General features: G+C 42.2%; 1 protein-coding gene across 1 annotated transcript in view; it reads right to left on the bottom strand.

The window, feature by feature from the left end:
* The window catches only part of EHD4 (EH domain containing 4), a 95211-nt gene that overhangs the window by 58581 nt on the left and 20670 nt on the right, over positions 1–15960 (bottom strand). The window contains exon 2 of the mRNA XM_059058055.2: positions 3172–3348. Coding sequence (XP_058914038.1) covers positions 3172–3348 — 177 coding nt within the window. The remainder of the gene's footprint in view (positions 1–3171; positions 3349–15960) is intronic.

The raw sequence follows: 15960 nt of genomic DNA on the forward strand, positions 1-15960 counted from the left end.
GGCAATAGGTAAAAGAGAAGAGGGAGGCTGAATTCTAGTCCTGTCTCTGCATCTTCTTGGGCAAGTCATTTTACTTCGTTGCTCTCAGTTTTCTCATCTGTAAAATGGCCCTAGTATCATCTGTCTTATTAGCCCTGAAAAGAGGGTGTATGTGAAATTATTAATCTATAATTTATGACATAATCATTATCATCTTCATCATCATTGTTGGCGGGCTAGATTGAGGACAGCCTTAAATGTTAGATAGAGGGCAGTAGGCAGTGACTCTCAGTCCAAACGTCCTCCCATTGGGCAGCTCAGTACAGCAGTCACTAGCAGGACTCTAGCCAGATGGCCTGGGTTCCCATCCCAGCACTACCATTTATCAGCCGAGGGGCCCTGTGGAAGTTAAATGAACCTCTCTCTGCATCAATTCCTCCTCTCTACATTGGGGATAATAGTAGCACCTATGTCACAGGGTTTTTGTGAGAATTTAGAGCTAATTTACAGGTAAAGTTTAGACACACTGTAAATGCCATATAAATATTTGCTATTACTGTTCTATGTATTCTGAATTCAATTAACACGATTATATAAAGCATGGGTTATTTTCAGCAAGTTTTAAATTCTGAGATAAAGAACCTTGCCATTCAAAATCTTTCCTGAGGGACTTCCCTGGCAGTCCAGTGGTTAAGACTTTGCCTTCCAATGCAGGGGATGCGGGTTCAATCCCTGGCCTGGGAGTTAAGATCCTACAAGCCTTGTGACCAAAAAACCAAAACATAAAACAGAAGCAGTATTGTAACAAATTCAATAAAGACTTTAAAAATGGTCCACATCAAAAAAACCCCCCAAAACAAAGTCTTTCCTGAATGCTTCTTTTCCACTCTCATCTGCTGTATGCTTGGGATTTGAGAAAAAATAAATTTGTTAGGGAAGTAAATCATCTGCCAAAATAAAAGAAGCCAATAGCCACTCTCTCTAGTTTTTCCTTTGTGAACACAGACTTTATAACATGGGAATTCAAAAATGGTGGCGGCCTATTTCTTTTTTAAGCCTTTGTCAGGCAAAAAGAAAATAAGACTAAGGACAGTGGTAATGAAATCGAGGGACTCCAGGCAGCCTTTCATGGAGAAGGATCCTGTGCCCTGCACTTTCCAGGGCCTCCGGAACCTTCCAGGGCCAGTCTTGGGACAGGAAGCCTGGCTGCTGCCTGCCTCAGGACCACGGCTCCTGGGAGGCCCTGCTGGGGGGAGCTTCTTGTTCCACTTCCCCTCAGCTGCGGTCCACTTGTCCTGAGAGACCCTCTGGTGTTCTCCCTCCTGGGCTCAACCCTTACTTCTCCTACAAGGAGGCACGCTGGTGCCAACCAAGGCTGGCCCGGAGTTGAGGAGGACACTTCTGCTAGAGGAGAGACTCTGCAGGTGGAAAAAGTCATCTGGACAGTATTCTGCCAATCACCATCAGCAACAAGATGGAATTGCTCTGCGACTCCATCTACATCATCTGTACATTTCTATTTATCCTGTGGCCAAGTTCCTTTGGTGCCCCTTGGATGCCTTCTTTGATTTGCTCTGGGAACGTAAATAAGCTCTTAGAGGAGAGTACAGATCCCTAGAGAGGCTCCTGTGGAGGTCGCCTGGGCCACTCTTGGCAAGAGCCACTGCACAGCACCTGGGCACGTCATTCATCCCACAGTCCTTGTGAATGGCGCACCCTGGAGTTGTGCGATCAGGCACCTCAGCCTCTGGGAGGACAGCAGTCAGTGGGGAGGATCAGTTCCTTTTTTTTTTCTTTTTTTTAATCTAAAAAGTAGAAGTGCAGTTCAAGTCTCTTATCCGTCAGCTCTAGTTCCATGCCTCCCTAAAGGGGTTTGGAGGACCCCTCCCTGGCTCTGCACTCCCATAGCCTACTCCCCGCAACCAACCAGTCTAAAGCGGTAGACTCCTACAAGAGGGGAAGGGAGGGGTGAGGGGAACACAAGAAAGAAGAAAGAGAAAAGCGTTTTAAAAAATAGGCTAGGGGCTTCCCTGGTGGTGCAGTGGTTAAGAATCCGCCAGCCCACGCAGGGGACACAGGTTCGAGCCCTGGTCTGGGAAGATCCCACATGCCGTGGAGCAACTAAGCCTATGTGCCACAACTACTGAGCCTGTGCTCTAGGGCCCACGAGCCACAACTACTGAGGCTGCATGCCACAACTACTGAAGTCCACACGCCTAGAGCCTGTGCTCCGCAACGAGAAGCCACCACAATGAGAAGCACACACACCGCCACAAAGAGTAGCCCCCGCTCACCACGACTAGAGAAAGCCCGCACGCAGCAACGAAGACCCAACGCAGCCAAAAATAAACAAATAAATTAATTAGTTAATTAAAAAAAAATAGGCTAGGGGTGTCAAAGAAGAAGAGGGAAGATAAGGTAAGAGCAGGTGGTGCCTGAAAGTGCAGAGCTGCATCCAGGACAACCTGCTAGCTTGTCCTCTGTCCTGTACCCCACTGTGTCATTGGGAACTCTGGTGAAAGGTAGTACAAATAAAACACATCTCCAATCAAGACCGAACCTCAGCTATCCTACAACTTCACATCTGTGAAATAATGACTAAGCAACAAAATTAACGTTTTGTGTATTCTGACTCTATCTCCCCTGCCTTACGCTAATGAACGAGGAAGCAGCTCAAAGCATGGGATTGAGAAGCAAAAGGAACAGCCAGGGAGGTGGGGTGAGCAGTCCTGGAAAAACCAAGACTAAGTCTGGGTGTCAGAAGAACTTCAGTGGTCCTCTGGGCTCAGCTCTCTGTGCAGGAGGCCCCAGCACACGATGCCTGAGATGCGGTCATCCAGCTACCATGTAACATTGCCAGCCACAGGGAGCTCACTACCTCACATGGCAATTTGATCTATTTCTGTGAGGCTCAAATTATTAGAAATTTGTTCCTTATACTGTGTGGCCTTATAATGTCCAAACGTGGGCCTTAGCTTTGCCCTCTGAAGTCACCCAGAGTAAGCATAAATGATTACTTCCTAAGAGAATTTTTCTAGTATTTGAATATGATAGCAAATTTTCTCATAACTTCTCTCTTTCAGAACACACATGCTCTGTTCTTCTGGTTTTGGACCTTTACATGTAATGGGCAAGAATTCCAAGAACAGGTTTAAACAACCTGACCAAAGATGGCAGTTTGCTGGTCCTTACCGATTGAGGAAAGCATTTCCAAAGCGACTAAGCTTTCGAAATGGCTTTTTGGGGTCCACGACTAAAGCGTTCCCTGGGGTGCTGCCCTCAGTCTCCCCATACATCACGGCGATGAAGGAGTCGGTGGTGGGCTCTGGACCAATCCTCATGCCTGGGAAATCTTGCTCCAGTAAGTATCTGGGAGAGGGGAAAAGAAAAGAAACTTAGCATGTGGTCACAAAGCAAGAGGTCAGAAAGCTTCCTGGGGCTACCAATTTGAAACATAATCGTTTGCAAACCTAGAATATAACCCCCAAGAAAAAGAGAATGATTGGCATTGTACTCTTTTGCTAATAACAAATTTTCAAAGCTTAGAATCTACAGACCTATTTTTTCCCCCCAGTGTAAGGAGCCTAGGGAGAGAGGCAGACATCTTGCGGACCTGCTGGGCCTTCTCAAAGTGGACCTTAGCTCAGCACAGGCATTCCCCGGTCACGGTTCCATTGGCACAATAGATACTACCCCAGAGAAGAGTACTCAGCCAGCTCCTATGCATCCTGGAAGACCCTGCTCAGGCCCTCCTCCTTTAGGGAAGCGTTCCCGTCCCTCTAGCATGTTGGGGACACCTGCTCTGTGGGCCCCAGGCACCCTGCGCCTGTGGCCATCGTGGTGTTCACCGTGGGGACTGCACTTCTCTGTTTGTGGGCCTTGAAGGCAGGCCCATGTCTATGGCCAGATGTATATTCCCAGGACCCAGCACCATGTCTGCCCACAGAGGGCACCCAGTGTAGTGAATGAAATGATGAACCACCTCCTTTCTGATCACTGGCAGTCAGTGTGGCCCCCAAATCCTCCCTTGAGCATTTTACAGCTCCCTTGGGATCCTGGAAGTCGTGGCCATGGAAGATGATTGCCAAAGAATTGAGCAGCAACGGAGACTGCTAAGGGGAGGGCTCAGATTAGATATCACCAGGGCCATCCCTAGCTTTCTGTGCAAATTGGAAAAAGATGCCCCTTCCTCTAGGCAGACCCAGCCCTGTGCCAGGGCTCACAGCTTAGTGAGCAGGACTCTCGCTGGGTTTCACCCCCATGTGCCCCGTTGCCCAGGTGCCCTCACGCAGTTTAACCTGTATACAGTGGCCCTAGCAGATGTCACTGAGGACGTTCATCCACGGGGCTGAGGAGACCAGCTGATGTGGTACAGGGCATAGGACTGGCTCATGGCATGGCTGGCGTGGGGCAAGGGAGCCAGAGGTAGAGCTATGGGGAAAGTCTGCTCTCTGTGGGAAATGGCTGTGTCCTAACATAGCTCCCCCCTACCTCCACCAGCACATCATTCAGCTGAAGCCACTCAGAGCCACTCCCTTCCTCCCCACCAAGATTTCCTTTCCAGGATGTAGGGACACACTTAGGTATATGTACGCCTATATGGATGGAATGGGATGGGGGATGCAAAGACAACTCCCTCCTTCCTTTGCAACCAAGGGGAACATAAGGAGGAAGTATTTTGGAATACTTTTCACTAATCACCAAGCAACAGGTGGAAACGCAACACCTTCAGAGAACACTTGGCAGGGACAGTGAACGGCAAGTGGGGGAGGGGTCGGTGGAGGAGAATGCCTGTTTGAGGTGACAGAGCCTTGTCCCAGCCCTGCCAGGGAGATGATCCTTTGCCCTGGGAGGAGGCTCAGAGCAGAAACATAAACAACTTTCTCCAACTCCCCATTCCTGCAGCTTACAGTCTGTTTGGTCCTAAACCATTTCTTTGGTTTCTAAAATGTCTTGACTGATCAAATTGAAGCCCAGAACCTACGATTTTATTTCCAGGGTTAGAGAGAAAGAACGAACTACCAACCATCCAACACCATTTTGCCATTTTTCTAAGAATAAGAAGTTAAGCCACCCTTTAGACTCATTTTTTTCCTCCATAAATAAAACTGAAATTGTTTAGCACTCTTAGCAGGCTGTACTCCAAACGTTGGATTTTTTTTTTTGCGGTACGCGGGCCTCTCCCGTTGCAGAGCACAGGCTCCGGACGCGCAGGCTCAGTGGCCATGGCTCACGGGCCCAGCCGCTCCGCGGCATATGGGATCTTCCCGGACCGGGGCACGAACCCTCGTCCCCCTGCATCGGCAGGCAGACTCTCAACCACTGCGCTACCAGGGAAGCCCCTGGATTTTTTTTTTAAACATCTAAAGTTTCTACATTTCTATGAACTTGTGGAGCACCAGAATAGATACAGCATTTAAATATGTCCCTTAAATTTAGAGTAAATGTGAAAAAAATCAGATAATAGCACCCACCATTCACCAAGTACAGTCGACCCTTGAACAACACGGGTTTGAACTGCACAGGTCCACTTATATGCGGAGTTTTTTTGGTAGTAAATACTACAGTACTACATGGTCCACAGTTGGTTGAATCTGTGGATGTGAAAGTACTGAGGATACAGAGGAAACGTGGGTATGGAGGGCTAAGCATATGCTATATGTGGATTTTTGACTCCTCAGAGGATTGGCACTCCTAACATGTGTTGTTCAAGGGTCAACTGTTCTCACTATTTACCTGGTGTAGTACAATACTCTGGTGTAGTATACACTATCTACCTGGTGTATACTAACATTACCCCCATTTTACAGGTGGGAAAACTGAGGCACCAATGAGGCTAATCAACGTGCCCAAGATCACACAGTAAGTGTTTCAGTGGAGACGGAATTCAGGCAGTCAGACAGGTCTTGTGCTGTCTCCAGATATGTTTAAACCTGGGCTTCAGTTGGTAGTTTGTTCAGAGATGAGGAGCACAAGGGGAGTTTCAGGGTGCCTCCATAAGGCACTATGGCCCAATTGTTTGCTCCAAAGTGAGGGAAAAAAGCTCTCCAAACCATCCTCCTGTATGGTCCCTGGGCTGCCCTAACAACAAGGGGCCAGCTCTCCCCATTCTCCCTGGAGAAAAGCTGGGGAGAGAAGATGCTATTTTTCAAAACATATTCAAACTTAATTTTTTAAAAATCTCAAAACTTTTTCAGTCACCTAGTAGACTAGTAAATATTCTTAGGAGCAGAAAGGTTCATGTTTATAATCTCTTATGAAATTCCACACAAATCTTAGAAATACTGATAAAAGCTACAGTGAGAGCATCGCACATTTTGTGAAACTCCAGCACTTAGAGAGCGTGTGCAGAATGTGTGGATTTCACATACACATATGAATTTAGGAATTTAAGTTTTACAGCCACTCTAAGATCTTAAGTCTGAAACCATTCAACAGCAAAGCTAGAAGTCAAGTCCAGATCACACCCATCCCATGTGCAGTTAGATTTCCACACCCCGTTGCCTGGATGAGGCAGTGCCAGGAGGCCTGTGGGAGACACGGAGGAAGGGGGACGACTGGAGAGAGGTGCCGATGTCAGGAGCCAATGTCACCAGGCTTCCTGCAGCGCATGACTCACAAAAAGGTTAGGTCCAAGTGTTGGTTTGAAACCTGACAGGCACTTTCTCATAGAGTCAATGTTAACAGAAATGGCTGGCTTGCCAAGATAGCCAAAAAAGGGGCTTGTTGCTGGTCAAACTCATGAGTGGCCATGCAAGACTGGGAGCCTGGAGCTCCTCCCTCCTGGCCTGAGGCTTTTGCTTTTATACCAGGCTCAGCCCCATAGCCTTGGGGTCCCACACAGCACCCAGCTTCTGGGACCCCAAGTAGGACCTGTCAGATACATGAGTTAATACATGACATTCTCAGCTGATTGCCCAGAAGTGTCTTTACATTGGGGGATTAAGGAACTTGCCTGGCGGACCAGTGGTTAGGACTCAGCGCTTTCACTGCCAGCGCCCAGGTTCAGCCCCTGTTTGGGGAACTAAGATCCCACAAGCTGCATGGAGCAGCCAAAAAGAACCCCCAAAACGAAAAACAAATACATTGCTATGTTGGGGGATTGTGAAACCCAGATATACTTCAGTCACACCCTTGGGCAGGCAGGCATGTGTCACATGCGGTGAGGGAACTAAGAACAGCCAGGACACAAAGTATCTGATGTGAACAAAGTGAGAATGAAGAGATGAGGTTCAAACCCAGCAACCTTGAAAGGAAGAGTCTGAGTGGATCCTGAGGTGTGATGCACCGAAACGAGTTACCCACTCAGCCACATGCATGAGACTGATCAACTGTGATACTATTTTTTTTTTTTGGACACCTCAGAGGGTTTCCCAAAGCTACAAGTCCCAGAGACCTTGTGGTGTTATCTGCAATAACAAGAATTCAAAGGAACAAGAGGCCATAGGAAGACTGCAGAAAAGACTCCCCTGCAGTTCAGAGTCGGCGAGCCCACTGCATGAGCATCCTGTGCGTTGGGCTGGGTTTTGTCCCTGGCTCCACCTCACTCTCCTCTTCCTGTGTTCTCAGAGAGGGCTGCTAACTCCAGTAGCGACTGCTCCCAAGAGCCTCCAGCCAAGTCATCAATGAAAAAAGGGACAGACATTGGGACTCTAAGCAGCTGGATAGAGGGGGTGGTGGGACCTGACATTGCTTTGTACCTGTCTGCTGAGGGCCACAGTTTGGTTGCATCCAAGTGGCTCCTGGCACCATGGCTGCTGTGCTCAGCCCAGGTCAAGGAGCTGCTTTCATGCAAGACTATATGTAGACAGCGTCTTTCTTCCCCCATTGCTTAGGTTAGAAAATTTCTTTTTGACTTCATAGAAAAAATTGTCATTTGCGATGGGACCTAATGAAGCTTAAAAGCTTTTGCACAGCAAAGGAAACCATAAAAAAGATGAAAAGACAACCTTCAGAATGGGATAAAACATTTGCAAACGAAGCAACTGACAAAGGATTAATCTCCAAAATATACAAGCAGCTCATGCAGCTCAATATAAAAAAACACAAACAACCCAATCCAAAAATAGGCAGAAGACCTAGACATTTCTCCAAAGAACATACACAGATTGGCCATAAACACATGAAAGGATGCTCAACATCACTAATCATTAGAGAAATGCAAATCAAAACCACAATGAGATGCTACCAGAAAACTACTAGAGCTAATCAATGAATTTGGTAAAGCAGCAGGATACAAAATTAATGCACAGAAATCTCTGGCATTCTTATACACTAATGATGAAAAATCTGAGAGTGAAATTAAGAAAACACTCCCATTTACCATTGCAACAAAAAGAATAAAATATCTAGGAATAAACCTACCTAAGGAGACTAAAGACCTGTATGCAGAAAATTATAAGACACTGATGAAAGAAATTAAAGATGACACAAATAGATGGAGAGATATACCATGTTCTTGGATTGGAAGACTCAACATTGTGAAAATGACTCTATTACCCAAAGCAATCTACAGATTCAAAGCAATCCCTATCAAACTACAACTGGCATTTTTTACAGAACTAGAACAAAAAATTTCACAATTTGTATGGAAACACAAAAGACCCCGTATAGCCAAAGCAATCTTGAGAACGAAAGATGGAGCTGGAGGAATCAGGTTCCCTGACTTCAGACTATACTACAAAGCTACAGTAATCAAGACAGTATGGTACTGGCACAAAAACAGAAATATAGGTCAATGGAACAGGATAGAAAGCCCAGAGATAAACCCACACACATATGGTCACCTTATCTTTGATAAAGGAGGCAAGAATATACAGTGGAGAAAAGACAGCCTCTTCAGTAAGTGGTGCTGGGAAAACTGGACAGCTACATGTAAAAGTATGAAATTAGAATACTCCCTAACACCATACACAAAAATAAACTCAAAATGGGTTAAAGACCTAAATGTAAGGCCAGACACTATCAAACTCTTAGAGGAAAACATAGGCAGAACACTCTATGACATACATCACAGCAAGATCCTTTTTGACCCACCTCCTAGAGAAATGGAAATAAAAACAAAAATAAACAAATGGGACCTAATGAAACTTAAAAGTTTTTGCACAGCAAAGGATACCATAATCAAGACCAAAAGACAACCCTCAGAATGGGAGAAAATAGTTGCAAATGAAGCAACTGACAAAGGATTAAACTCCAAAATTTACAAGCAGCTCATGCAGCTCAATATCAAAAAACCAAACAACCCAATCCAAAAATGGGCAGAAGACCTAAATAGACATTTCTCCAAAGAAGATATACAGATTGCCAACAAACACATGAAAGAATGCTCAACAGCATTAATCATTAGAGAAATGCAAATCAAAACTACAATGAGATATCATCTCACACAGGTCAGAATGGCCATCACCATAAATCACAATAAATGCTGGAGAGGGTGTGGAGAAAAGGGAACACTCTTGCACTGCTGGTGGGAATGTAAATTGATACAGCCACTATGGAGAACAGTATGGAGGTTCCTTAAGAAACTACAAATAGAACTACCATACGACCCCGCAATCCCACTACTGGGCATATACCCTGAGAAAACCATAATTCAAAAAGAGTCATGTACCAAAATGTTCACTGCAGCTCTATTTACAATAGCCAGGACATGGAATCAACCTAAGTGTCCATCATCAGATGAACGGATAAAGAAGATGTGGCACATATATACAATGGAATATTACTCAGCCATAAAAAGAAATGAAACTGAGTTATTTGTAGTGAGGTGGATGGACCTGGAGTCTGTCATACAGAGTGAAGTAAGTCAGAAGGAGAAAAACAAATACCGTATGCTAACACATGTATATGGAATCTAAGAAAAAAAAATGTCATGAAGAGACTAGGGGTAGGATGGGAATAAAACACAGACCTACTAGAGCATGGACTTGAGGATATGGGGAGGGGGAAGGGTAAGCTGTGATGAAGTGAGAGAGTGGCATGGACATATATACACTACCAAAGGTAGGGTGGATAGCTAGTGGGAAGCAGCCGCATAGCACAGGGAGATCAGCTAGGTACTTTGTGACCACCTAGAGGGGTGGGATAGAGAGGGTGGGAGGGAGGGAGATGCAAGAGGGAAGAGATATGGGAACATATGTATATGTATAACTGATTCACTTTGTTGTAAAGCAGAAACTAACACACCATTGTAAAGCAATTATACTCCAATAAAGATGTTTAAAAAAAAAAAACACCACAATGAGGTATCACCTCACACCAGTCAGAATGGCCATCATCAAAAAATCTACAGACAATAAATGCTGGAGAGGGTGTGGAGAAAAGGGAACCGTCTTGCACTCTTGGTGGGAATGTAAAATGATACAGCCACTTTGGAGAACTGTATGGAGGTTCCTTAAAAAACTAAAAATAGAACTACCATATGACACAGCAATCCCACTACTGGGCATATACCCTGAGAAAACCATAATTCAGAAAGAGACATATACCACAGTGTTCATTGCAGCTCTATTTACAATAGCCAGGACATGGAAGCAACCTGAGTGTCCATCGACAGATGAATGGATAAAAAAGATGTGGCACATACATACAATGGAATATTACTCAGCCATAAAAAGAAATGAAATTGAGTTATTTGTAGTGAGGTGGATGGACCTAGAATCTGTCATACAGAGTGAAGGAAGTCAGAAAGAGAAAAACAAATACCATATGCTAACACATATATATGGAATCTAAAAAAAAAAAGGTTCTGAAGAACCTAGGGGCAGGACAGGAATAAAGACGTAGATGTAGAGAATGGACTTGAGGACATGGGGAGGGGGAAGGGTAATCTGGGATGAAGTGAGAGAGTGGCATGGACATATATACACTACCAAATGTAAAAGAGATAGCTAGTGGGAAGCAGCCGCATAGCACAGGGAGATCAGCTTGGTGCTTTGTGACCACCTAGAGGGGTGGGATAGGGAGGATGGGAGGGAGACACAAGAGGGAGGAGATATGGGGATATATGTATATGTATAGCTGATTCACTTTGTTATACAGCAGAAACTAACACACCATTGTAAAGCAATTATACTCCAATAAAGATGCTAAAAAAAATTGTCATTTGTGACAGGGGAAGAATAAAAATCTTCAAGACAATGAAAAGTCCCTCAACATACCCAAGCACCATCCTCTCAAAGATAAGCTTAAGAATAACTAAAAAAACAAGCAAACAAACAAACTAGAAGAGGCGTATTACTCAATGATAGACATCCAAAATTCCAGCTGCAAACCTTGTCTCCCCTTGGTATTCACCCATGCATTCTGTCTGGGTTTTGTCTGTCACACTTGTGCTTGGAATAGTGGAAAAGGCATTAATTATTTTAGTAATACACCTAACATTTGAGAACTTGTTGTGTACTAAAGTCTTTATATGAGTAAACTTATTTCATCCTAAGTTCCTTATGGGGTAGGTACTATTTTTACCCCCCATTTTACAGATGGGAAAACAAAGGTTCAAATAGATTAAATCATTTATTAGAACCTAGGATTTCTATTAGTCCTGTGAGAGCACTACCTGCCCTAAATCAGAGCTTAAGAGGCTATCAACCTCCAACAGGCGTGTTTACAGGAATGGGTTTTGTGAATCATAACAAATATACAAATCTAAGACTTTTTAGTTGGTATTCAATCATTAAGTAAGCACTCTAAAAAGCAATATGGCACATCTATCTGGGGTGTTTTATGAGCATTATTTTTTAAATTCTCAAGCCAGAAATGAGAAAGAAAAATGGCTTGTGTAATGCTAAATGAGATTTTAAAATATTTGTGCATACACTGGCATCTGTGCAGAGAGTTTAGAGGTTTAATTCATTGCTATGGTCTGGGACATTTTTTAAAAGAGCATTTAACTCCAACGGTCATTTTGTTCCTTTGAGCATTACTAAGGTTTTAAACCATAGAGATGTGAAAAAAATATCTGAAGTACAACTTTTGAGTTCAGCAAGAGAAACAGTTTTATTTCCTGATTTTTAAACCCAGGGCTATGAATTTAAATACATTTCAATTTATAATGTGTTGGAAGGTTTTACATAATGTTTTTTTTTTTTTTTTTTTTTTTGCGGTACACGGGCCTGTCACTGTTGTGGCCTCTCATCCGGACGCGCAGGCTCAGCGGCCATGGCTCACGGGCCCAGCCGCTCCGCGGCATGTGGGATCTTCCCGGACTGGGGCACGAACCCATGTCCCCTGCATCGGCAGGCGGACTCTCAACCACTGCGCCACCAGGGAAGCCCCATAATTTATTTTTGATTGATAATACCTGACCCACCATTTCACTAGGAAAGGAACTGAAAAGAAAGTGTTAGTCTTTCAACTCTGATTTGTCCTAAATCTGGAAATGATGTTTTTAAAGCAGTTTCTTTTGTTTATCCTCATGTTTAATACCAAGAAATGGAAGTGCCAGAAGAATCAAACATTTATTATCACAAAAGTCTTATAAAAATGGTCCAGAATATATAATTATTTCCTAGCAATGAGTACCACCACCACTACCACCACTGCTTGTAGATACTACCAAACAACAGATTATGATGAAATACTACTAATAATGAAAATAATCTTACAAACAACAGTTTATAAGGCAGTTCACACATAGGCTTTATCCTTTCACCCTCCCTATTGCTGGAGCAGGTATTTTTATCCCTAGCTTATAGAAGAGAAAACTGTGCTTATGACAAGTTAAGCAGCTTGCACAGGACCACATTAATACAGGACAATGACTAATTTGAACACTTTGATATACTTCCATCCAGTCATTTTCTGCAGGCATAATTTTTTCTTTATAAAATTGGGATCAAAGCATTTAAACAATTTTGCATCTAGACTTTTCACCATTAGTTTTTCCTCACACCATTAAAAATTAGAAAACACAACTTTTAATGGCTGCATACTATTCTGAGGTGAGTATGTATCAATTTAGCTTGCCATTTCCTTACTGTTGGGCATTGAAATAGCTTCCTGTTTCTTGCTGTTAACAATAATGCTGATAGAAAACAAACTTATGGTTACCAAAGGGGAAAGGGCAGAGGGGAGGGTAAATTGGGAGCCTGGGATTAACAGATACACACTACTATATATAAAATAGATAAACAAGGGCCTACAGTACAGCACAGGGAACTATAGTCGATATCTTGTATTAACCCATAATGGAAAAGAATCTGGAAAAGAATTTATATATATATATATATATATATATATATATATATATATCTGAATAACTTTGATGTACACTAGAAACTAACACAACATTGTACATCAACTATACTTTAAATAAATAAATAATGCTGAGATAAATATCTCTGAGCAAACATCTACTTTAAAAGTTTTTAGCTTATTTATTTATTTTTATTGAATTATAGTTGATTTAAAACATATTAGTTTCAGGTGTGCAGCATACTGATCTAGTATTTTTACATATTATATTCCATTGAAAGTTATTATAAGATTACTTTAAATATTTAATCTTCTTTGAGTTATTGAAAAACTAAGTCAGGCAAAGCTCCACTTCCATTTTAAAACTCTATGTCTTCCTTAAGTATATGAAATCTAACTTTTCATTTTTGTTTTCCCTTAGTTAAATCATTGACATATTATCACCAGGACTGTTTGTTCAGATGACATCATCCTTGTAACTGCTGTATGTACTAAGGGAGTGGACCAAGAAAAACTGGAATGGCCTGTTGGACCAAGTATTTGGAATTTGCTGGGTAAAGCCTTTCATATATCTATTTTTCCAGCTATGAGTGGAATTTAAACTACATCAGGCTGGGATATGCTGAAGGCACAGTGCTGTCTAACCTATGTCATCATCTGGAGCTGCTCCTCTCCACCTTCCACGCTGCTCTGGAAGGAGGGTGGAAGAAAGGGAAAGGAAGGAAAGGAGAACAAAGGGAGAGGAAGTTTACAGGAATCAAAAGCAGCATACTTCCGTGGGCAGGCCCCACACCTGCACACCTGCTATCAAGGGGAAATGGCCAGCACATGCTGAGGAAAGAGACAGCAAGCATCCAAACCAAAAACAGCCCTCGTGCAAAAATATATTAAACCCCCACAAGCTATTCAGGGATGCTCCCTCATATAGATAGTCCTCCAAGACTACAGTAGATAATTCTTTCTCCTAAACTCACAGAGTAAGAGAAATAAAAGCAAAATGAAGAAGCAGAGGAACCACTCCCAGTGAAAAGACCAAGAGAATTCCCCTGAAGGAGCAAACAATGAAACAGACCTCTTCAGTCTAATAGACACTGAGTTCAAAAAGGAAGCAATGAAAATACTGAAGGAATTAAGAAAGGCTATCGACAAAAATGCAGATTACTGCAAAAAGGAACTAGAAACTAAAAGGAGGAGCCAAGAAAAATTAGAAAATTAATTTGCTGAGATGAAAGCTGAGCTAAAGGCACTGAATAGCTGAATGAATAATGCAGAAGAAAGGATAAGTGATCTGGAAGAGAGAATAATGGAAACTACCCAATCAAAACAGCAGACAAAAAGCCAAATTTAAAAAAATGAAAGCAATACAAGAGACATATGGGCTAATATAAAGTGGGTCAGTCTATGCATAATAGGGATTCCAGAAGGAGAAGAAAGAGAAAAGGGGATTGAAAATGTATTTGAAGAAATTATGGCCGAAAACTTCCCAAATCTAAAGAAGGAAGCAGATATCCAGATACAGGAAGCACAGAGGGTCCCAAACAAGATGAACCCAAACAGACCTACACTAAGACATATTATAATAAAAATGGCAAAAATTAAAGATAAAGAGAGGATTTTAAAGGCAGCAAGAGAAAAACAAAGAGTTAATTACAAGGGAACACCCATATGGCTATCAGCTGATTTCTCTACAGAAACACTGCAGGCCAGAAGGGAGTGGCAAAATATATTCAAAGTCTTGAAAGGGAAAAATATGTGACCTAGAATACTCTACCCAGCAAGATTATCATTTAAAATAGGAGGAGAAATAAAGAATTTCTCAGACAGGCAAAAACTAAAAGAATACAGCAATACTAAAGCTATCCGAAAAGAAATATTGAAAGGTCTTCTCTAAATAGAAAAGGAGCAGGAAGATATAGGAAGGAGGAAATCACAACTGAAAGTAAATCACTTAAATCAGGCAGTATACAGATCAAAAGAAAAAAAAAACCTATTTGTGAAAGCAATGATAAACACAAGGAACATCAAAAGGATAAACATGAAGATTTAAGAGGACATCAAAATCATAAAATGTGGGGAAGGAGAGTAAGAAAATGCAGATTTTTTTTTTTTTTTAAGAATGTGTTTGAGCCCATATGACTATCAGTCTAAAGCAAGCAGATATAGGAAGGGGTTAACATACTTGAAAAACAGGGCAACTACAAATCAAAAACACACAATAGATTCACAAAAACCAAAAAGAAAAGAACACAACCATAAAATAAAAGGAAATAATCAAACCACAAAAAGAAAAACAAAAAGAAAGGAACAAAGAAGAAGCAATCAACTGGAAAACAAGGTTTAAAATGGCAATAAGTATGTATGTATCAATAATTACCTTAAATGTCAATGGACTGAATGTTCCAATCAAAAGACATAAAATGGCAGACTGGATTAAAAAAAAAAAAGCCTACAATATGCTGCCTGTCAGAGACCCACCCCAGGGCAAAGGGCACACATAGATTGAAAGTGAGGGGATGGAAAAAGATATTTCATGCAAACAGAAATGACAAGAAAACAGGAACTGCAATACTTATATCAGAAAACAAAGACTATAAAGAAAGATAAAAAAGGGCACTAAGTAATGATAAAAAGATCAACACAAGAAGAGGATTTTATACTCGTCAACATATATGCACATAATATAGGAGCACCCAAATACATAAAACAAATATTAACAGACATAAATTGATGGGAATACAGTAATAGTAGGAAACTTTAACACCTCACTCACATCAATGGACAGAT

The sequence above is a fragment of the Kogia breviceps genome, chromosome 3 (assembly GCF_026419965.1).
Source record: "Kogia breviceps isolate mKogBre1 chromosome 3, mKogBre1 haplotype 1, whole genome shotgun sequence".
NCBI classification, from domain to species: Eukaryota; Metazoa; Chordata; class Mammalia; order Artiodactyla; family Physeteridae; genus Kogia; species Kogia breviceps.